The sequence below is a fragment of the Myxine glutinosa genome, unplaced genomic scaffold (genome assembly GCF_964187855.1).
Source record: "Myxine glutinosa unplaced genomic scaffold, kmMyxGlut1.1 SCAFFOLD_585, whole genome shotgun sequence".
Classification (NCBI taxonomy): domain Eukaryota; kingdom Metazoa; phylum Chordata; class Myxini; order Myxiniformes; family Myxinidae; genus Myxine; species Myxine glutinosa.
This window is the reverse complement of record NW_027616681.1, coordinates 25,538-48,392: the sequence shown is the minus strand read 5'-3', so window position 1 is coordinate 48,392 and position 22,855 is coordinate 25,538. Positions and strand designations below refer to the sequence as shown.

Here is a 22,855-nt window from a genome sequence, read left to right as displayed (position 1 = left end):
ACATACAAGGCTTTCATCCGCAGCTCAATGGAATACTGCTCTCCCCTCTGGGCTGGTGCTCCTTCCTCACACCGAGCTCGGCTTCACGCTGTTGAAACCAAAGCTTTCAGAATCATTGGTATCTTCCGCGATGAAGCTAACTCCGAGGTCCTTTCACTCACTCACCTCAGGCAGGTTGGTGGTCTTTCTGTCTTCTACAGACTCCTCTCCGGCCTTGCTCCCCCAGCTGTGTGCTGTGCCTCCAAATCTGTGTGCTCTGTCCCCCAAATATTCCTGCAGGTCACACAAGATCTGCCAGCAACCCTCTTATGGTTAAACTGCCAAAATCTAGGCTCTCTGCTCACCTTCACTCTTTCATTCCTCTTTTCTCCCGCCTCTCGAACAAACTCCCACAATCTCTTCAATCCCACTCCTCCGTCCAGGTCTTTAAAACAGCTGTTCACCACCATCTCTTATCTTCCCCCATCCAAAACCTTGATCTTTTCTACCCCCGTTAATTCACCCCAGATCCGCCTCTTGCAATCCCCAACCTCTTTCCTGAAATTCCGAGTCACGGAATCCTTGGATGAGCTTCCTCCACCTCTCTACTGGCAGTTTGGCCCACTCTTCTTGTGCAAACTCCAAACAGAAATTCTGTACCTTTTGACACAATCTTAACTTAAGCTTTGGTTGGCAGAAGGATCCACAGTACAGCAACATGACAGATTGTACCAATTTATTTGAAACTCCACAGGTATAAATGTTAAAATATTTTAATTCATCTTTTACAACAACCAGGATAACAAGGAGAAAAGAAAGTCAAAAAACACACAATAATTTATTAATGATATATTAGGGGAATTTTTGCTTTTTACAAAACAAGTAAATATGTACAAATCTTTACAACCAAAAGAAAGTAAAAACATTTGCAGCCGAGTTTGCAAAACCTAGGCATCGCACAAAGAAAAACAACTTTGGGAGATCCCTACCAGTTTAACATCAATTGATGCAAAGTAAACGTGGAATTTCATACAACAAACGAAAAGTCATCTCACGCTCAGAAGAAATTTGTTTTGAAATTGCTCAAAACAATGTAAAAATGAGGTCAGGCTCAAGAGATGCCCGAGGATTCGGTCCGTCGTGATAGAAACTGATCAACAATGGGGTTCGGGATTGAGGATTACAAAATTAATCACACCATTCACGTATTGCTGGGAAAACATTGAAAAAGCAAAACAACAAAAACAAACATTCGCATCACAATGTCGGAGGTGTAAACGTTTGTGGCATCTGCAGGTTTGTCGAATCAAAGGCCACAAAGGCCTTTCGGTCACTTCATGAACGCATCAAGGCGAGGTTGTTTGTGAAGAGCGTTATGAACACTCATCGGTTTTTTGCTTTTCCTTTTTATCTTCAGTGATGAAGGTCTCAGTTCTGCCCGGGATGTCTTGTAAAGTGTGTTACGGACACAGTAGGCCACAAGTGTACACAGCAGAAATGTAAAGCCAATGCGATTGCTCAAAAACAAATGTGATTATTCAAAACAGAAGGGTGTTGCATCATGAGCACAATTCTTTGCCTCAAACACTTTTTAAAGGGGTATGTTTACAGGGTCTAAGGCCTATGGAGGGCAGGTGGACGGACGGACACAGATTACTTGACTTCAAAGAACGTCAATGAGCTTGGTGGAAGCGATGTCACTTTGCAGAGCATTCTGGATAGCAGCGACAGTATAATTTTATGGCGTCGCTTTTCTCTCCGCACTCAGTGGGGCAATTAAGGAGGCATTTCCTCTTCCCAATGGATGCTCATGCACTATTCTATAAATTCTGAGCGTCCAGCAAGCAATCAGCAAGTGCCAATTTAAAAAGGCCTTTGGAAGGACTCGGCCATGGTCAGAATCGAACCGCCAACCTATCATATTGAGAGAGAGCAGACGCTCTGATCATTATAACACCCAATCTGGTTTCCATGTCGAGTTGAACGCTTTCACACAAAATGGTGATAATCCTACCGACAGGACAGAATGCAATACTGACCGTTTATTGGCATATGCAGAGGATACTGGTTGAATAAACTTCGTTCTTCCACCCAGGCCATCAAAACCTATTCTTACCTACAATAAATTGGGTTGGGTAAAAAAGGCAGACATTGGATACATTTACAAAATCTCTCAACAATCTCGATGTCAGCTAAGTTTTCACGTGATAAAAAATAAGGGCAAAGAAGAAATTGTGCAAAAAAAGAAGAAAGGATAAATAAATAAAACAAAGGAATCATCGTCATCAAAGATAACAACTCGGGCTGAATTTACAAAAGGTGTTTAAGAGTCAGACACATGTATAATCGCTAATCGGGCGATGATCACGCGTTCAAAGTTAATCGCCAATCGCAGAACAATGATTATGTAATGCTGATCCAAACGTAATCACAAGTGTTTAAAAAACAAACAAACTTCTCTGCGTAGGTGAGGGCATGTTTGTTTAAGAGTGTGTTTACGGCCTTGAAGAGGAGGAAAGCCATTTTAGCCATTGCATGGCTAAATATTTGTAGTTTACATTGGATGGTGAATAAGGATGTGTTAGGAATGTGTGAATTAGCTCAAGAGGAGGCAGAGGAGGACAGGACTTGGGCAGTTCGCTGATGTGCATTGCGAATCTTCAAGGATAAATGCAATTCTCTGGAGAAGTATGATGATATCAAATTTGTCCGGAGTTAGACTCTCGAAGTAATCATTTTCTTGGCTCCTGAATCCAGTGTAAGATTACCTGGATCAACCTATGATGGGGAGCAATGCGCTGAATCCCCTCCACCAATAGTCTGGGGCACATTGATTCTATGCAAGTGCATCATTTAAATTGTATGTTGGAGATGTAAGTGGTGTTTCACAGTTTAATTGGCTGTTTAGACGCACATAACTAATTGCCTGTTTATCTCTCTTCGTAAATTGATATTCACATTGATTTATCTCCCTCAAACCAATGTTCACTCTCTCGGGATAGGCTTCTGACATCAAATCCTTCCTCTTCTCCAATGGCTTGATCTCAGATCATCAATTTGGATTCAGACCAGTTCATTCTACTCTGGACATGCTGCTTCTGCTGTCTCAACAATGGATGGAGGTCCTCAATGCCAAACAGGAAATCAGATCTTTCTCTCTCGACATATCTCGTGCCTTCGATACGGTCTGGCACCCCGCTCTGCTCACCAAACTCTCCTCCTATGGTATCCATTGAGACCTCCACGCATGGCTTGGAGAATTCCTCTCTGGCCACAGTCAACGTGTGGCCATGTATGGAATTCTCTCATCTCCCCTTCCTGTTCAGTGTTCTGAGCCCTGTGCTTTTTCTGGTCTTCATCAATGATCTCTCCGACTCTCTGGAAAATCCTCTCTATCTCTTTGCTGATGACTCCACTCTGGTCAAACAAGTGGAACATGTCTTTCAATCCTGACACTCAAGCTTTTGGGTCTCACTATCTACCATGATCTTTCCTGGGAAAACCACATTTGCAAGCTGGCCTCGAAAGCCAGTCGCCGACTGGGCATCCTTCGTCATGCAAAGACCTTTCTGGGCACTTCTGAGCTCCACATACAAAGCTTTCATCCGCAGCTCAATGGAATACTGCTCTCCCCTCTGGGCCAGTGCTCTTGCCTCACACCTAGTTCGGCTTCACGCGGTTGAAACCAAAACATTCAGAATCATTGGTATCTCCCGCAATGAAGCTGATTCTGAGGGCCTTTCTCTCTCATCACAGGCAGGTTGTTGGTCTTTGTCTTCTACCAACTCTTCTCCGGCCTTGCTCCCCTGCTCTGTCTGTGCTCTGCCCCCCAAATATTCCTACAGGACGCACAAGATCTGCCAGCAACCCTCTTCTGGAGAAACTGCCTAAATCAAGACTCTGCTCACCTTCACTTTCATTCCTCTTTTCTCCCACCTCTGGAACACTCTCCCACACTCTCTTCAATCCCTCTCATCCCTCCAGGTCTTTAAAACAGCTGTTCACCACCATCTCTTATTTTCACCTTGCACCTCCAACCTCTTTTCCACCAGCTGTCTCTGCTGCGCGAACATCCAAAACCTTGATATTTTCTACCCCCATTAAAACACCCCAAATCCGCCTCTTTCAATCCCCAACCTCTTTCCTGAAATTCCTAGTTGTGTTTGTTTGCTTTATACCATGTACTCCTCCCTCCTCCTCCAGCCCTCCCCCCTCCACAGATCTACCGACATCCCTGTTCTCTACTGTTGTTGTGCTTGTGCACTTCCCTCTCTCTCCCCCTCTCGTCTCCCGCTCCCTTCATTGTACGTTTTATGTGTCTGTGAATGTTTTCATGTTCAATGTGTTAGCTCTTACACGAGCCTCGTTCTGTATTCAAAAAAAGAATAATAATTATAAAAAAATAAACAAAACCTCTTCGACCGCGTGACTCATACTTGTCCTGCTGCAATTATGACCTCTCTACACACCTCATCAATGCCTGATTGGTGCCCTTCCCTTTTTCATCCTCTTCAATGCCGTCTACACTTCCTCTTCCCTTATCTCCACCAACTCCACTTTTCCCTCCACATAACTCGGTAGCTCCAGCACGCTGTTGCTTCCTTCTCTGTTCAACAGCTGTTTGAAATAGCCTTCCCACACCTTTAATACTGAGCCCCTCTCTGTCACTAACCTCCCACCAAATTCCTTAATTACCACCCCCTCCCCCTTCATGTCTTTGCTATCCCCATCCCTGTCACAAGCCAATTTATAGATCTTCCTCCCACCATCCTTATCTAATTTGTTGTGTACTTCCTCTTCCATATCATTCCTTGCCTTATCCACAGCTCTCCTTGCCGCTTTCTTATTCTGCCCATATGCAGCAACCCCGCATCTGACTGCCTTCCTTTATCCTTGATCTTCTCTATCCTCTTCCAAACTTCCTTTTCACTAACTGCCTTCACCACTTCCTCAGCCGACCATACCTGGTTTTTAGCCCTTGATGATGCACCCTTTCCTGAAGTCCTTCCACACAAAACTTCTGCAGTTCCCCGAAATGCCTCTCCGTACTTCTTCCACTCCTTCTGTAAACCTTCCGCTTCTTTGCCAAATTGTTCGTACCTGGCCCTCACCCTCTCCTTGTAGCCTACGGCGACGTTTCCCCTACACTTACCCCACCTAATAACCTTCCGACCCCTGCTCGTAATCCCCGTCCTTTTCTTCATCCTCACCACAAACACCACAGGCTTGTGCTGCCTGGTAATATGCTCTCACTCCACTGCCTTGTTATCCTTAACCCTCCACAGCTGTCGCTTCCTTCCCACCACAAAATCCAATTATGTTCTGTTCTGTGCAGTCCACTCCCATAGGTAATTTTGTGGCATTCCTGCTTTTGAAAGAATTAACAAGGGATGGCCATCCCATTCCTCACCACCAGCTCTATACTAAGGTTATATTAACCCTGAGGAATACTTCCCACAACAATATTATAAAAAACATTTGAAACAACATTTAAGGCCCTTATTTGAATCACGACTGGCATAAAACTTTAACAACTTATCATATTGCCGTTTTACAATTCAATTTCTGCACAATTTCAACTTCCTTTTTAATTGTAAGTGCAATATGCTTTCTCTTTGTACCGCTGGACTCAGCATTATCACTCAGATGCTTATTGGAAGATAGGAGGGCAAAATTATGCAAAAACACAAATACCTTGGGAAGAATATGGAGCACCACCAACAGGTTCAAACAAGGAAGACAACATATGGGCTATGGCAGCGCACCAGACTACCGAGCGGCAGCATTCGCAAACTTGGACGCCACTTTGCTCGGAAGTTTGAATCCATGGATGTGTGGAAGTTCGAAAAAATTTTTTGGAGGAGGAGATGGTGGGGAGTGCGAATAAAACCTCTGCCTTTCCAAATGTTTTTCAGAAACTCGGCTATACCTTACCATTAGATACCATATACCAGCCCGTTTCTTTATCTCGGAATTATATAGTTCTTGTTCATTTTTTACATTTAATTCACTGTCTTGATACACACAAAGGAGTTGAAAATCAAATCCCAAAATCACGAAAAGCTGCAGCACCAAACAGGTATATGGCAAGATGCCCACCTGCGAATACTTGGAATTGGCTGCCAGTAAACTCCCGTAAGGCCTCGGCATAGCTTTCCGTAGAATCTCCGGCAGATCCCGATTGTCCTTTTGCTCACTTTCCTTCTCATGGCTCTGGTTCAAAGATATGGGACATTCACTTTTACACATGAGCTGCACAAGTACTACAAACATGCCATGTCAGAAGCAAATATTTCTGCCGATATCAAAAAGCAGCAAAATCTGCAGCAAAGCACAAATTGCTCAAATAAAAAAGACAAGGTGCCATGAAAACGACTGCGTACCTTCATGACACAGGCTATTGGTCGATCTTCCTTGTTAGCACAAGTGCTGTTGGTATCTTTGATGGATTCATTTTGCCTGAAAAAGGCAAAAAGTAGGAAATGGCGGTAAAAAGGTCAGGTAGAAAAATGCCAATGGTACCAGCTGTAATGGGATCTATGGGGGTTATCAGAAGGATGGATGTAGGGCCTGAAAGTGGTGAATTTTTTTTTTTAACAGAACCGTTTCCATGGTAACCACTAAAAATTACTACAAGTCAGGAGACGACTATGGTTCACGAGCAAGCGGTATTCAATGACAAAGGACGGACTATAACCGAAACAGGCCCAGACAGGCCAGGCCCGGAAATGTCAAGACGAAGGTTACTGACCTTGAAATGAGATAGAAAATAATGTATAATCAGTTATGAGGTTAGTTAGCTACACAATACCGAAAATTCGGTTCAATTCCGACAACTTTAAAACTTTGACCTTTGTGACCTTCAAAGGTCGAAGATTCTGAAATTTGTTGGAAAACTTGTATTTCATGATGTATGTGATAATATAAGATCATGTACGACATTTCACCCTATCAGGAAGCGAACATTGTAATAAAACCATCAAAAATCGACTTGTCTAAATTTCTTGACCTTGGGGCGAAAATGAAAAACCGAGCTCCGTGGGGCCAGACACATGACATTGGCCTAACCAAATAGCGAAACCCCTGTCAGATTCCACCAACTCCCTCGGAGAAGATGTAGCTTGAACTCGATTACCCCCTAAAAAGACATCTTTTTCAGGAGTCGCTCCGCCCACAATGGGCGCAATAGGCCCACTCGAGGCAGGACACAACTAGATCATGATATCAACCTCCCACCCAAGTTTCATCAAGATCGGATTACATTATCGGGTAGTTATGCTGCGGACAGACAGACACACATCCATGACGAATATAGTGGTCACTCTGTTTGATAACTCGTGAACCAACATTCATTCTAATTCGTATAACTTTTATTATAGAAGCTAGAAACAATTCTGGTGTTGAATGAAAGGTCAAACCGTCCTCTACACAATGGTGTCTTTCATTGCTAATGTGGAGCTAATTTGCATACAATTATGATGTCACAAACATGCAAAATCGTCTTTTAAAAATTCACGTTTTATATATTCGCTGTGTATTTCCTGGTGCATCTTTGCAGCTCATCATGGTGCCATTTAGTAGCAAATATATCTAGATTTGAAAAAAATGAACATTGTATGGGTTGGAGGGTCTGGAAAATATTGAGGGATGGACGCTTATCAAACAACAGCCTTAGAACGATAACCCTTGCATTTAACCTCCAACACTCTCTCCACCCACTTCGATGAAAGATAAAAATTTCACACATTTAGAAAAAATACCGTTTTGTGACATCATAATGATATGAAAATTAGTCAAATGGCAATTATGCATGCCAGAATTGTTTAGAGTAATTACAGAACTTTCATCCAGTGCAAGAATTGAGTTCATAGCACATTCAACAACGGAGTTATAGAAATTTTTGTCAAATATCATGGTCATTAATATGGAGAATGTCATTGTATGCTGTATCGTTAAGATTTCCCTTCACTGGAACTAAGGGGCCGAGCCAGAACCATGAAAAACAGCCCCAGACCATTATTCCTCCTCTACCAAACTTTACAGTTGGCACGATGCATTCGGGTAGGTAGCGTTCGCCTGGCATCCGCCAAACCCAGATTAGTCCGTCGGACTGCCAGATGGTGAAGCGTGATTAATCACTCCCGAGAATGCGTTTCTACTGCTCCAGAGTCCAATGGCGGTGAGCTTTACACCACTCCAGCCGACATTTGGCATTGCGCATGGTGATCTTAGGCTTTTGTGCAGCTGCTCGGCCATGGAAACCCATTGATGAAGCTCCTGACAAACAGTTGTTGTGCTGACGTTGTTTCCAGAGGCAGTTTGGAACTCGGTAGTGAGTGTTGCAACCAAGGACAGACGATTTTTACGCACTACACGCTTCAGCACTCGGTGGTCCCGTTCTGTGAGCTTGTGTGGCCTACCACTTTGCGGCTGAGCTATTGTTGCTCCTAGACGTTTCCACTTCACAATAACAGCACTTACAGTTGACCGTGGCAACACTAGCAGGGCAGAATTTGACGAACTGACTTGTTGGAAAGGTGGAATCCAATGACGGTGCCACGTTGAAAGTCACTGAGCTCTTCAGTCTGGCCCATTGTACTGCCAACGTTTGTTGATGGAGATTGCATGGCTGTGTGCTTGATTATATATACCTGTCAGCAATGGGTGTCATTGAAACAACCAAATTCACCAATGAGAATGGGTGTCCACATACTTTTGGTCATGTCATCTATATATATACATCTGTGCAGTGCCTGTGTTGTCCTGTGTTATTACTGAACTACTCTCTCAAACTTTGTGAAATCCTACCAAGCTTCTGGTATGCACCTACCTCTCCCGTGTGAATGTCCTAAGGGTATTTTGTTTGAAAAAAAAATTTTTTTTTTTCTTTTTTGAAAATGTAAAAAACAAAAAACAAACATTCAACTTAAAATTTTTTATAAGATGTATCATCACATATATTACGTACACATTTGTGCAAAATAATTGTTTGTATTATGATTGGTGTAAACCATGACAAAACAGCAACTCAGGTATAGTCATCCATCTATATGTCTACATATCTGGGCAGTGTCTGTTACTGAACTACCCCCTCAAACTTTTGTTTCCATGGTCGTGAAGTGTTTCAATAACGTGGTGGTGAGGTGTTTTGAATCACGTGGTGGTGAGGTGTTTTGAATCACGTGGTGGTGAGGTGTTTTGAATCACATGGTGGTGAGGTGTTTTGAATCACATGGTGGTGAGGTGTTTTGAATTACGTGTTTGGTGGCTGTGGGGTGTTTTGAATTACGTGTTTGGTGGCTGTGAGGCGTTTTTAATTTTGTGACTGAGGTTTTTTGAATTACGTGGTGGTGAGGTGTTTTGAACTACGTGGTGGTGAGGTGTTTTGAACTACGTGGTGGTGAGGTGTTTTGAACTACGTGGTGGTGAGGTGTTTTGAACTACGTGGTGGTGAGGTGTTTTGAACTACGTGGTGGTGAGGTGTTTTGAACTACGTGGTGGTGAGGTGTTTTGAACTACGTGGTGGTGAGGTGTTTTGAACTATGTGGTGGTGAGGTGTTTTGAACTACGTGGTGGTGAGGTGTTTTGAACTACGTGGTGGTGAGGTGTTTTGAACTACGTGGTGGTGAGGTGTTTTGAACTACGTGGTGGTGAGGTGTTTTGAACTACGTGGTGGTGAGGTGTTTTGAACTACGTGGTGGTGAGGTGTTTTGAACTACGTGGTGGTGAGGTGTTTTGAACTACGTGGTGGTGAGGTGTTTTGAACTACGTGGTGGTGAGGTGTTTTGAACTACGTGGTGGTGAGGGGTTTTGAACTACGTGGTGGTGAGGGGTTTTGAACTACGTGGTGGTGAGGTGTTTTGAACTACGTGGTGGTGAGGTGTTTTGAACTACGTGGTGGTGAGGTGTTTTGAACTACGTGGTGGTGAGGTGTTTTGAACTACGTGGTGGTGAGGTGTTTTGAACTACGTGGTGGTGAGGTGTTTTGAACTACGTGGTGGTGAGGTGTTTTGAACTACGTGGTGGTGAGGTGTTTTGAACTACGTGGCGGTGAGGTGTTTTGAACAACGTGGCGGTGAGGTGTTTTGAACTACGTGGCGGTGAGGTGTTTTGAACTACGTGGCGGTGAGGTGTTTTGAACTACGTGGCGGTGAGGTGTTTTGAACTACGTGGCGGTGAGGTGTTTTGAACTACGTGGCGGTGAGGTGTTTTGAACTACGTGGCGGTGAGGTGTTTTGAACTACGTGGCGGTGAGGTGTTTTGAACTACGTGGCGGTGAGGTGTTTGGAACTACGTGGCGCTGAGGCGTTTTGAACTACGTGGCGCTGAGGTGTTTTGAACTACGTGGCGGTGAGGTGTTTTGAACTACGTGGCGGTGAGGTGTTTTGAACTACGTGGTGGTGAGGTGTTTTGAACTACGTGGTGGTGAGGTGTTTTGAACTACGTGGTGGTGAGGTGTTTTGAACTACGTGGTGGTGAGGTGTTTTGAACTACGTGGTGGTGAGGTGTTTTGAACTACGTGGTGGTGAGGTGTTTTGAACTACGTGGCGGTGAGGTGTTTTGAACTACGTGGCGGTGAGGTGTTTTGAACTACGTGGTGGTGAGGTGTTTTGAACTACGTGGCGGTGAGGTGTTTTGAACTACGTGGCGGTGAGGTGTTTTGAACTACATGGCGGTGAGGTGTTTTGAACTACGTGGCGGTGAGGTGTTTTGAACTACGTGGCGGTGAGGTGTTTTGAACTACGTGGCGGTGAGGTGTTTTGAACTACGTGGTGCTGAGGTGTTTTGAACTACGTGGTGCTGAGGTGTTTTGAACTACGTGGTGGTGAGGTGTTTTGAACTACGTGGTGGTGAGGTGTTTTGAACTACGTGGTGGTGAGGTGTTTTGAACTACGTGGTGGTGAGGTGTTTTGAACTACGTAGTGATGAGGTGTTTTGAACTATGTGGTGGTGAGGTGTTTTGAACTACGTGGTGGTGAGGTGTTTTGAACTACGTGGTGGTGAGGTGTTTTGAACTACGTGGTGGTGAGGTGTTTTGAACTACGCAGTGGTGAGGTGTTTTGCATTACCTGGTGTTGAGGTGTTTTGAATTACGTGGTGGTGAGGTGTTTTGAATTATGTGGTGTTGAGATGTTTTTAATTACATGGTGGTGATGTGTAATCGTCCTAAACTTCCAGTCTGCACCTACCGCCCCCGTATGTATGTGCTGAGAATTTCTTTTTAAAATTATTTATTTCAATCTAAATTGTTTATAATAAGGTAATATCACAAACAATACAAATAAATTTGTGCAAAATAATTGTTTGTATTATGATTGGTGTAAACCATGACAAAACAGCAACTCAGGTACAGTCATCCATCTACAGTCACGTGAAAAAGTAAGTACACCCCATGTAAAGTTTTGACTTTTTCAACATATTTCAACATACAGCTATTTGATCTTCATTTCAACAATATTGATAGATAAAGGTGATATAATATAACAAATATCATGAAACATTTACATTTTGTAGTCCATTGTATAATTTAAATAAACATAAATGCAAATTTCGCATGTGGAAAAAGTAAGTACAGCCCTACATTTATCATGTTACGGATCGTCGCTTCCGTTGTGGTGGTTTGCATCCACTGTAAATATTTCCGATTCCATGTATTATTGTTGTCATTTAAAGGGAATAGATATTTCTAGTTTCAAAAGTTAAAAGTTAATGTTAAAAGAAACAGGAAACCGGATTGGGAACCGGACGACAAACCGGAAGAAGACGAGGAGAGAGGAGAGGGAGCGAGTGAAGTCGGAGAAGAAGCGAGTCGTTTCTTCGTCCTGAGCGAACGTTGCCGAGCAAGAGTCACAAGTGAACTTTGGGTTTCCTGGAAAGGGATTCCTGCGATAGGGTTGTTATCGCTGTGACTGATCAACCTGCGTGTCAGGTTTGGCGTTGGATTCCGAGGAATCATCGTTGTGTCATTACGTCTCAAGTACGAGCCATCGGCCATTTTGACTCACGCGCTTTGCTCATCGTGAAAGGTCTTTGCTTCGCGTCAGCCGTTTTCACCATTCAGACGTCTATCTGGGATGTGTGTGTGCAACGCAAATTTTGAAGACAAACCTGAGGTTCGCCGATTTGGAGCGGTAAAACATTCATACCCGAGGGGGTGAATTTCCCAGTCGCCTTGAGTGCGCCTTTTCGCAGCTGTTGGCCGCGTGACCCTTTTCTGCCGCTTTGGCCGCGTACGCCTTTGTGCAGTTTTGGCAGCGTGACTGGGCTTGTCATCTGAACGGGATTCGGGTTTGGATTCGACATCTTTCTGACTATCGCAGGAGGGGATCAACGTGAGCTCGAAGATGGGAATATAGTGACATTGGGGAATGTTCTTTTTTCACTCACTTGGAGCACAGTGAGTTACCTGACATTAGCTGATGGTACCATCATAAGATATATGTTGATTGTACTTTTGATTGCTATCATTGTTGTACTGTTATTGTGTGATTTTTAATGCAATATTTGTTTGTTAGAAACAATTGGTGTGGTTTCACCATTGATTTTTGACACAGAATAACACATTTTTGTGCCGTTGACTCCTCTCGGGGCTCGGAGGTACACCGCGACCAGGGGGTCGGGGAGGAGCACATAACAATCACCAGGAGCACATAATCACCATTTCAAATACCTAAAATTAGAATCAGGTGCACCAGCTCAGGTGCAAATGATTAGAACATCATTAGAGAGGATCTTGGAGGAACCTGTCTTATTTAAACATCAGACATTTAGTTTGGTTTGCTCTTTGTTGTTGAAGTGTGCGGCATCACCATGCCTAGATCAAAAGTGCTCTCTGAGGCCTCCAGAAAGAAGGTTATAGATGCCTAAGAGTCTGGGAAGGGATTTAAAAAGATCTCCAAACAATTTGAAGTAAATCATTCGACTGTCCGGAAGATCATCTACAAGTGGAGAAGATTCCAAACAACTGCCAACTTGTTCAGGCCAGGCCGCCCCAGCAAGTTCAGCCCGAGAGCAGACCGCAAGATGCTGAAAGAAGTCTCAAAGAACCCAAGAATGTCATCACGGGACCTACAGGTAGCTCTTGCCGCTGTTGATGTCAAAGTGCATGAGTCTACCATTAGAAAGAGGCTGCACAAATTTGCTCTCCATGGGAGGTGTGCCAGGAGGAAATCTTTGCTGTCCAGAAAGAACATCAGGGCAAGACTAAAGTTTGCCAATGAACACCAAGGCAAAGACCAGCACTTCTGGAACAATGTGCTCTGGACAGACGAGTCAAAGATAGAGCTATTTGGCCACAGTACCAGAAGACATGTTTGGCAAAAACCAAAGACAGCATTTGACCACAAGAACCTGATGCCAACTGTAAATCATGGCAGTGGAAATATTATGGTTTGGGGCAGCTTTGCTGCATCAGGGCCTGGGCAGCTCACCATCATATAATCCACTATGAATTCTTCATTGTACCAGAGGGTACTTGAGGATAATGTGAGGCCATCTGTTGGAGAAGTTGAAGCTCAACCGAAGGTGGACCTTGCAACATGACAATGACCCTAAACATACCAGTAAATCCACCAAGGAATGGCTGAAAATAAAGAAATGGAGGGTTCTGGAATGGCCAAGTCAAAGCCCGGATCTAAATCCCATTGAGATGTTGTGGGGGGATTTGAAACGAGCTGTGCATGCAAGAAATCCCTCAAACATCGCAAAGCTGAAAGAATACGTGGAGTGGGAAAAAATTTCTCCCAGTCGATGTCAGAGACTGGTAGACAGTTATAAGAAACGCCTACTTGAGGTTGTTTCTGCCAAAGGGGGCAATACCACCTATTCGAGCCAAGGGTGTACTTACTTTTTCCACATGCGAAATTTGCATTTACGTTTATTTAAATTATACAATGGACTACAAAATGTAAATGTTTCATGATATTTGTTATATTATCTCAACTTTATCTATCAATATTGTTGAAATGAAGATCAAATAGCTGTATGTTGAAATATGTTGAAAAAGTCAAAACTTTTCATGGGGTGTACTTCCTTTTTCACGTGACTGTATATGTCATGAGATTGGTTTCCGGTCTTGCTGGCGACGGTTCGTTTTTTCGCAGGTCTCCACGCTCTCCATCGAAATCGAAGTTAAGTCATTGTTCCAATTTGTATTTTCGTTATAACTGTATTTCTTTTATGGTGTATGTACGTATATTGTCCCGTCAAAGATTTTCGGTGCAAATCTTTCATACCTGTATTGAAAATCGCGTTAATTCGTGTCGTCTCGAGGCCCTGTACAGTGTACACTGTACAACCTTGAGGCTTTGTTTTTCTCTCAGCGCCTGTCGTTTGTGATCCAATAACTTTCGTTCTCTGTTTTCGCAGTCTTTCCACCCCAAAGCCTACTTCCTTATGTAAATCTCAACTCAAAAAAACAAAAAAAAAAGACATTACCTTCTCTGTGCTCATTCGTTTATTCTTTCTTATTCGTTCGTTCGTTCTTCGACCACGTGTTTCTCCCCCATTTCCCCAGATAGATTGTCAAATTTCAATTCGTTATTTTATCGTCCATGTGATATTGTTTGATTATACTTAGTTTTGGTTTGAATTTCCTGTAACTCGTAATTAATTAATCGTGTTCTGCTCCTCGTGTGTGGCCTTGTACTGTAGTTGTACCCCCGTCGGTGTTTTGTTAACTTAAGTGTGTTTTGCTTGGCTCTTGGTTTTTTCCCTTCTACCCCGAACATAATACTGTCTAACGTTCTAAATCCCCACCCCCCACCCCCCCCCCCCCCAAAAAAAAAACAAAAAAAAACCAAAAACATTTATTTTATTTTCTCCACGTGTACTGTTGTCTCATCCTGTATTTTCTGTCCAGGTGTGCTGTTCGCCCCACCCCCATTATCTCCTTGCCATCCACCGTTTGCCCTGTTCACGTGACTCGTGGTGGTCCCTCTCGGCTCTCCCCCCCGTTGGTATTTTTGTGCATATAAGATTGTTCATAGTTCTGTTTAAATATTTTTAAATATGTTTAACCTTTCCCCTTCTGTTTTTTATTCAGTGGTATATTACAACATGCTGTTTTTCTTCCTATTTAAAAGGCTTTTCTCAATTTCCTCTCCAACTCATTCCACTTCAAAAAAAAGAAATTCAATATCTTATACGTCTCCCTCACTACATGGTCTAAATTCACATTCATTCCATCCCTCCTCCATCATCCTGAACCGGATTGCTAACTTGAAAATCACAACAAACCCAATTTGTTATCAATGTTCGTCTTTCATTAATCATCCACTTTCTAAACTCCCCTCTTGCCCCTCCCATCCAAATCCCCCCCCTTGCACCTACACTCCGAAACTTCCCCCTTGCCCCTCCACTCTTAAACTCCCCCCTTGCCCCTCCACTCCTGAACTCCCCCCTTGCCCCTCCACTCCTGAACTCCCCCCTTGCCCTTCCCCTCCTAAACTTCCCCTTTGCCCCTCCCCTCCTAAACTCCCCCCTCACTCCTGCCCTTCAAAACTCCCCCCCAATCCCTCCCATTCAATTCTCCCCCCCATACCATTCCTCTCCAATTCTCTCTCCTCCCCCCTCCTCCTCCAAGCTGCCTCCTCCCCACTTCGTCTCCCTTCTATCTCATACCTCCACCCCCCCAAACCTTCTACTTTCCTCTGCCCCCCCTCAAACAACCCCTCACTGTGCCGCATCCCTTCACCAGCAAACCTTTCATCCTCCTCATCCTTCCCTTTCTTGGAACTCTTCTGCAACATCTGAAACACTATCAACTGCTCTCCCTACCTCCCCCTCTCATCCTTCATCTTACCCTACTCCTCCCCTGTCCTGTCCTGTACCCGATGCTCCCCCTCTCTCTTCATTAACGGTATGGACCTCAAACATCCGGGGCCTTCGCTCAAACCTGACTGATCTCTCCATACAGGTTGCTTCTGACAATCCAGACTTGATCTGCTTAACAGAGACTTTCCTCCTTCAAGATGTCTCTGATTCCTTAATATCTCTTCCTGGTTACTCCCTCCTCCGGTATGATAGACGTGAGCCTCGGCCTGGTGGTGGGGTGGCTATCTTTGTCAAAAACTCTCTTCCTCACTCTCCTTGCACTGCTCTCTTTCCTCCTCACCCGCAGGAGTACCTCTGGTTACGGCTTCCTCTCCGCTCCCACCTTTTGTTCATATGTGTTCTGTACCGTCCCCCAAACAGTGATGACTCCATCTACATTTCAATGTCTGACAACATGGACCAACTTCTATCCACTCATCCCAACTCTCTCTTCCTCATATGTGGTGACTTCAACTGTCATCATGCCACCTGGTTGGGTGTGGGTTCCTCTCTCACTAGTCATGGCACCTCAGCAAAGGACTTCTGTGACTCACTGGGATTGACACAATCTGTCAATTTCCCGACCCGGATCTCAGCCAATGGAGTATCTTCTCTTCTAGACTTGGTTATGACAAACTTCCCTGCTAATGTCTGCTGCTCTTCTTCTGCTCCAATCGGTTCTTCTGATCATGTGCTTGTCAAAGTGGACATCTCTCTGGCCATTCTCAGAGAGCCTCCTCAGCGTCGACGAGTCTGGCATTTCACTCAGGCCGACTGGGACGGTCTTCAAGCAGCCATCAATCGTCTGGATTGGTCTCCCATCTCCACTGCCTCTGACATCAATTCTTCCTGGGAATTCTTCCAAAGCAAACTGATCTCTCTCATGCACAGATTTATCCCATCTCGCCTTCAATTGTCTTACCCTTCCTCCCGTCCATGGTACACTGAATCTTGTGGTGAGGCAGTTGCCCTGAAACAACTTGCCTTTGCCTCTTGGAAGGCTAATCCAACTGAAGGAAATCTCAGTTCCTTCCACCAAGCTCGGAACAAGTGTGTGTCTACCCTCAGGAGTGCCAGGAAGCACTATCTCTCCTCACTCAAGAATGAACTCTCAAACCTGTCTCCTTCCTCCAAATCCTGGTGGCGTCTGGTCAAATCCGTTTCTGGTGTTTATTCCCCCTCCATCCCCTCCCTTACCTCAAATGGCCACACAGTTGACATCGCACGTGACAAAGCCGAATGCCTCAACTCTGTGTTCGCCTCGAAATCCTTAGTCCCAAACCCATCTCTCTCTGTTCCCACCTTTCCCAGTCGAACCCAACTGCTCCTGGACTCTGTGTCCTTCTCTCCTGACAAGGTGGAGGAGTTTTTGTCAAACCTCGACTCTGATTCTGCAACTGGACCAGACGGCATCAGCCCACGGGTCTTAAAATCCTGCTCTGCCGCTCTATCTCACCCTCTCTCTGTTCTTTTCACCCTATCTTTTGCTCAAGGTCATCTGCCAGCATCCTGGAAATCAGCTAACATTACCGCTTTACACAAAAAAGGTGCAAAAACAGATCCTTGCAACTACAGACCAATCAGCCTGCTCCCAATTATCAGCAAAGTCATGGAATCCATCATTGCTACGGATATGAAATCTTTCCTCTTCTCCAATGGCTTGATCTCTGATCATCAATTTGGTTTCAGACCAGGTCACTCTACTCTGGACATGCTGCTTCTGCTGTCTCAACAATGGATGGAGGTCCTCAATGCCAAACAGGAAATCAGAGCTGTCTCCCTTGACATATCAAGGGCCTTTGATACGGTCTGGCACCCAGCTCTGCTCACCAAACTCTCCTCCTATGGTATCCATGGAAATCTCCATGCATGGCTTGCGGACTTCCTCTCTGGTCGTAGTCAACGTGTGGCCCTGAATGGATTTCTCTCATCTCCCCTTCCTGTTCAGGCTGGAGTTCCCCAAGGAAGTGTGCTGGGCCCTGTGCTTTTTCTGGTCTTTATCAATGATCTCTCTGACTCTCTGGAAAATCCTCTCTATCTCTTTGCTGATGACTCCACTCTCTGCCGCTCCATTCCTCTTCCCTCAGATCGGCAGTCTGCAGCCTCCTCACTCTCTGAAGACCTGGACAAAATCACAGACTGGTCAAACAAGTGGAACATGTCTTTCAATCCTGCCAAATCTCACTCTCTTACTATGTCTCTCCGAAAAGATCGACTGGACAACCCTCCCATCTACTTTCTCAACAATCCTCTCCAAGAAGTTCTGTCACTCAAGCTTTTGGGTCTCACTATCTGCCATGATCTTTCTTGGGAAAACCACATTTCCAAGCTGGCCTCCAAAGCCAGTCGCCGACTGGGCATCCTCCGTCGTGCGGTCCTTCCTCGGCACACCTGAGCTCCTCACCACTTACAAGGCTTTCATCCGCAGCTCAATGGAATACTGTTCTCCCCTATGGGCTGGTGCTCCTGCCTCACACCTGGCTCGGCTTCACGCTGTTGAATCCAAAGCTTTCAAAATCATTGGAATCTCCCGCGATGAAGCTATCTCTGAGGGCCTTTCACTCACTCACCGCAGGCAGGTAGGTGGTCTTTCTGTCTTCTACCGACTCCTCTCCGGCCTTGCTCCCCCAGCTCTCTCTGTGCTCTGTCCCCCAAATATTCCTACAGGTCGCACAAGATCTGCCAGCAACCCTCTGATGGTTAAACTGCCGAAATCTCGGCTCTCTGCTCACCTTCACTCTTTCATTCCTCTTTTCTCCCGCCTGTGGAACAAACTCCCACACTCCCTTCAATCCCTCTCCTCCCTCCAGGTCTTTAAAACAGCTGTTCACCACCATCTCTTATCTTCCCCCATCCATAACCTTGATCTTTTCTACCCCCACTAATTCACCCCAGATCCACCTTGTTTGAAATTCCAACTTATTTCCTGGAAATCCTGGCAGTGTCCATATGTTTATACCTCTCCCACCCCCCCCCCCCTTCACATGCCTCCCCCCCTTCACATGCCTCCCCCCCTTCACATGCCTCCCCCCCAAAGCCCTCTCCCTCCCACAGATCTCTCGATGTCTCCATGTCTCTCGGTCCCTGCTCTCAAATGTTGTGTTTGTGTCCTTCCCCCTCTCTCCCCATCTTGTCTACCGCTCCCGATGTTATTTGTTTTATGTGTCTGTTTGTCTTTCTGTGTGATTAATGTTCGCTCTTTCACGAGCCTCGATCTTGTATACAAAAAAAAAAAAAAAAAAAAAAAAAAAATGTCTACATATCTGGGCAGTGTGTGTTGTCACTGAACTACTCCCTCAAACTTTTGTTTCTGTGGTTGTGAAGTGTTTTAATAACGTGGTGGTGAGGTGTTTTGAATCACGTGGTGGTGGTGTTTTGAATCACGTGGTGGTGACACAAGGTGGTGAGGTGTTTTTAATTACGTGTTTCGTGGCTGTGGGGTGTTTTGAATTACATGTTTCGTGGCTGTGAGGTGTTTTGAATTACATGTTTCGTGGCTGTGGGGTGTTTTGAATTACATGTTTCGTGGCTGTGAGGTGTTTTTAATTTCGTGGCTGTGAGGTGTTTTTAATTTCGTGGCTGTGAGGTGTTTTTAATTTCATGGCTGTGAGGTGTTTTTAATTTCGTGGCTGTGAGGTGTTTTTAATTTCGTGGCTGTGAGGTGTTTTTAATTTCGTGGCTGTGAGGTGTTTTTAATTTCGTGGCTGTGAGGTGTTTTTAATTTCGTGGCTGTGAGGTGTTTTTAATTTCGTGGCTGTGAGGTGTTTTTAATTTCGTGGCTGTGAGGTGTTTTTAATTTCGTGGCTGTGAGGTGTTTTTAATTTCGTGGCTGTGAGGTGTTTTTAATTTCGTGGCTGTGAGGTGTTTTTAATTTCGTGGCTGTGAGGTGTTTTTAATTTCGTGGCTGTGAGGTGTTTTTAATTTCGTGGCTGTGAGGTGTTTTTAATTTCGTGGCTGTGAGGTGTTTTTAATTTCGTGGCTGTGAGGTGTTTTTAATTTCGTGGCTGTGAGGTGTTTTTAATTTCGTGGCTGTGAGGTGTTTTTAATTTCGTGGCTGTGAGGTGTTTTTAATTTCGTGGCTGTGAGGTGTTTTTAATTTCGTGGCTGTGAGGTGTTTTTAATTTCGTGGCTGTGAGGTGTTTTTAATTTCGTGGCTGTGAGGTGTTTTTAATTTCGTGGCTGTGAGGTGTTTTTAATTTCGTGGCTGTGAGGTGTTTTTAATTTCGTGGCTGTGAGGTGTTTTTAATTTCGTGGCTGTGAGGTGTTTTTAATTTCGTGGCTGTGAGGTGTTTTTAATTTCGTGGCTGTGAGGTGTTTTTAATTTCGTGGCTGTGAGGCGTTTTTAATTTCGTGGCTGTGAGGCGTTTTTAATTTCGTGGCTGTGAGGCGTTTTTAATTTCGTGGCTGTGAGGCGTTTTTAATTTCGTGGCTGTGAGGCGTTTTTAATTTCGTGGCTGTGAGGCGTTTTTAATTTCGTGGCTGTGAGGCGTTTTTAATTTCGTGGCTGTGAGGCGTTTTTAATTTCGTGGCTGTGAGGCGTTTTTAATTTCGTGGCTGTGAGGCGTTTTTAATTTCGTGGCTGTGAGGCGTTTTTAATTTCGTGGCTGTGGTGTTTTGAACTACGTGGTGGTGAGGTGTTTTGAATTACGTGGTGGTGAGTTGTTTTTCATTACGTGGTGGTGAGGTGTTTTGAACTACATGGTGGTGAGGTGTTTTGAATTACGTGGTGGTGAGGTGTAATCGTCCCAAACTTCCAGTCTGCACCTACTGCTCCTGTATGTATGTGCTGAGGGGTTCTTTAAAAAAAAAAGAAAAAAATTTCAACCTAAATTGCTTTTAATAATGAAATATCACAAACACGACAAATAAATTTGTGCAAAATAATTGTTTGTATTATACACAACAACACAACAGGCATTTTAAGGCCATTTTCCCTGCAAGAGCGGGGGTTAGCCTTGCGGTCCCCATGACAATCTTCTCCAATTTGCCATATTTTCTGCATCTCCCCTTGTTGACACCCTTGCCCGCATTTCTTCTTCGACCATCTTTAGCCAAGTCTTTCTCGGCCTTCCCTGTCCTCTACTTCTTTCTACATTCATTTCCATCACTCTTCTCAACCAGTCACTTTCATCCTTCCTCAACACATGACCAAACCATCTCAACCTGTTTCTCTTCACAGCATCCACCACAGGCTCTATTCCCATCATCTTTCGCAATTCATCATTTGTCTTCCTCTCTCTCTCAACGATGCTCCACACATCCACCGAACCATTCGCATTTCCACCCTTTCCAGCCTTCGTTGCTGCTCTACGTTCATTACCCATGTCTCGCTCCCATAAATCATAACACTTCTCACACATGCAGCATACACCTTTCCCTTCAGCTTCAACGACACTCCCCTCCTCGTCAGCACGCCACTCAGTTCCCGAAACTTCTTCCATGCACATCTCACTCCAGCAAGCGTTTCCGAGTCTGATCCACCTTCTCCATTCAGCACGTCTCCTAGGTAACCAGTTGTTTTCACACCTTCCAGCTTGTATTATGATTGGTGTAAATCATGACAACACAGCAATTCAGGTACAGTCATTATCCTCAGCTAAAACAAGCCCGTTCCTCTGTCACGACGCGTGGTGAGGAGAGCGCAGCGAGCCGAGCCAACCCAGCACATACATATATTCAGCCAATTATTCAGGCTTTACAAAGCATTGGGGTGCTCCCTGCAGGTCATGAACATTTCTGGCCATGGATTATCAACCGTGGATAAGTCCATCACATGGTTTTAAAGGCCAGGGGAGGAATTTGGAATTTGGCAAGGATGCGGACACACAATGGCCGAATATTAAAATATCATCATATCTGTCCACCAGCAAATGCTCAGTCGATGGCACAGTCAGCTTAACATCACTTTGAAGGACAACCAACACACTCAGACGGGACACCTTGCCTGTGAGGCACCAGGATAAAAGTTTTCTAGTTAGCTCGGGAATCAAACACAAACAAGACAGCTCAAATACGAGTACACTTCCCTGTGCTATCCTGATCCTTATTACAGAAGCTCGGAATCCTTATTACAGAAGTAAAAATTCAATAAAAATAAGAAAAGTGGAAAGCTCTCACATCGGCAACAGATCAGCAAGTACCTTCTGCTGTACAGACCAGACCTGTGACTGCTAGGCACCGCATACATTTCTGGAGTGGAAGGGTTCAAGTTCACGTTCAAGGAAAAGTCATCAACCCAGTTTTCACCATCAGTATTCTCGTCTTGCGTGGGACACATTCTTGGTTGCAACTGTAATGGAGCTGGACTGGAAGTGCAGTCCAGTAAGTCAGTGATGCACCATCCACCGATCATAATTTTCAAAACAACACCCCATCGTTCAGCTGCTCTGCCAGTATATATACATTCGACGTCTGTTAGACAATAGTCTGGAAATCAAACCAAATACTTGCCACTTTCCTAAGCATAAACCAATCCAAACAAAACCTACACATCGACTCAAAACATCCAAACCCCAAGCACCTTTCCAGCATGGCACGAGAGAGTTCGTTAGTGTGTGGCAACTTGGGCAGAGCTTGTTTCAGCAATTCCAGCTTTTGCTTCAGGCTCTGAAAATAAGATAAGGGGGAAATCTGATGAGGGGGAAAAAAATTGGTTCTGCCTAATAGTTGATAGGGAAGTCATTAACCAAAACAACAAGGTTGTTTTAAGGAGACCCGTGAATTTTGCGAAAAATCCTTCTCCCCTCTGCAATGTTGGTCTTACGTAAACTATAACTATAGTGACAACGTCTCCAAAAATGGTATGGTTGTGGTGTGTGCAATTATACATTCAAAATTGAAACGAAAATTAAAATGATATTGCGTTGCAAAGCATTTGTGTTCCAAATAAAGCTGAATTTTAGAACACCTTTGTTTGGCGGATGCTTTCCTCCATATCCTCCTCACTTTCTTTCTGCTGCTTCTTGAATGCTCCCATCCATTGTTCTGCTTGCTGCAGCTGCAGCAATATGGCACAAACATGATCGTGTATCAAACATACATCTCTATGTAACACAACGATTCA

At 44.4% G+C, this 22,855-nt stretch overlaps 1 protein-coding gene across 1 annotated transcript in view; it reads right to left on the bottom strand.

Moving 5' to 3' along the window:
• Positions 1-700: 700 nt before the first annotated feature.
• Positions 701-22,855, bottom strand: part of TRAIP (TRAF interacting protein) — a 40,711-nt gene continuing 18,556 nt past the window's right edge. The window contains exons 8-14 of the mRNA XM_078768835.1: positions 22,700-22,789; positions 22,313-22,398; positions 21,933-22,097; positions 6,363-6,438; positions 6,079-6,192; positions 2,019-2,095; positions 701-1,129 (exon numbers count right to left, since the gene is read on the bottom strand). Of these exons, the coding sequence (XP_078624961.1) occupies positions 1,063-1,129; positions 2,019-2,095; positions 6,079-6,192; positions 6,363-6,438; positions 21,933-22,097; positions 22,313-22,398; positions 22,700-22,789 (675 nt within the window). The 3' untranslated portion in view covers positions 701-1,062. The remainder of the gene's footprint in view (positions 1,130-2,018; positions 2,096-6,078; positions 6,193-6,362; positions 6,439-21,932; positions 22,098-22,312; positions 22,399-22,699; positions 22,790-22,855) is intronic.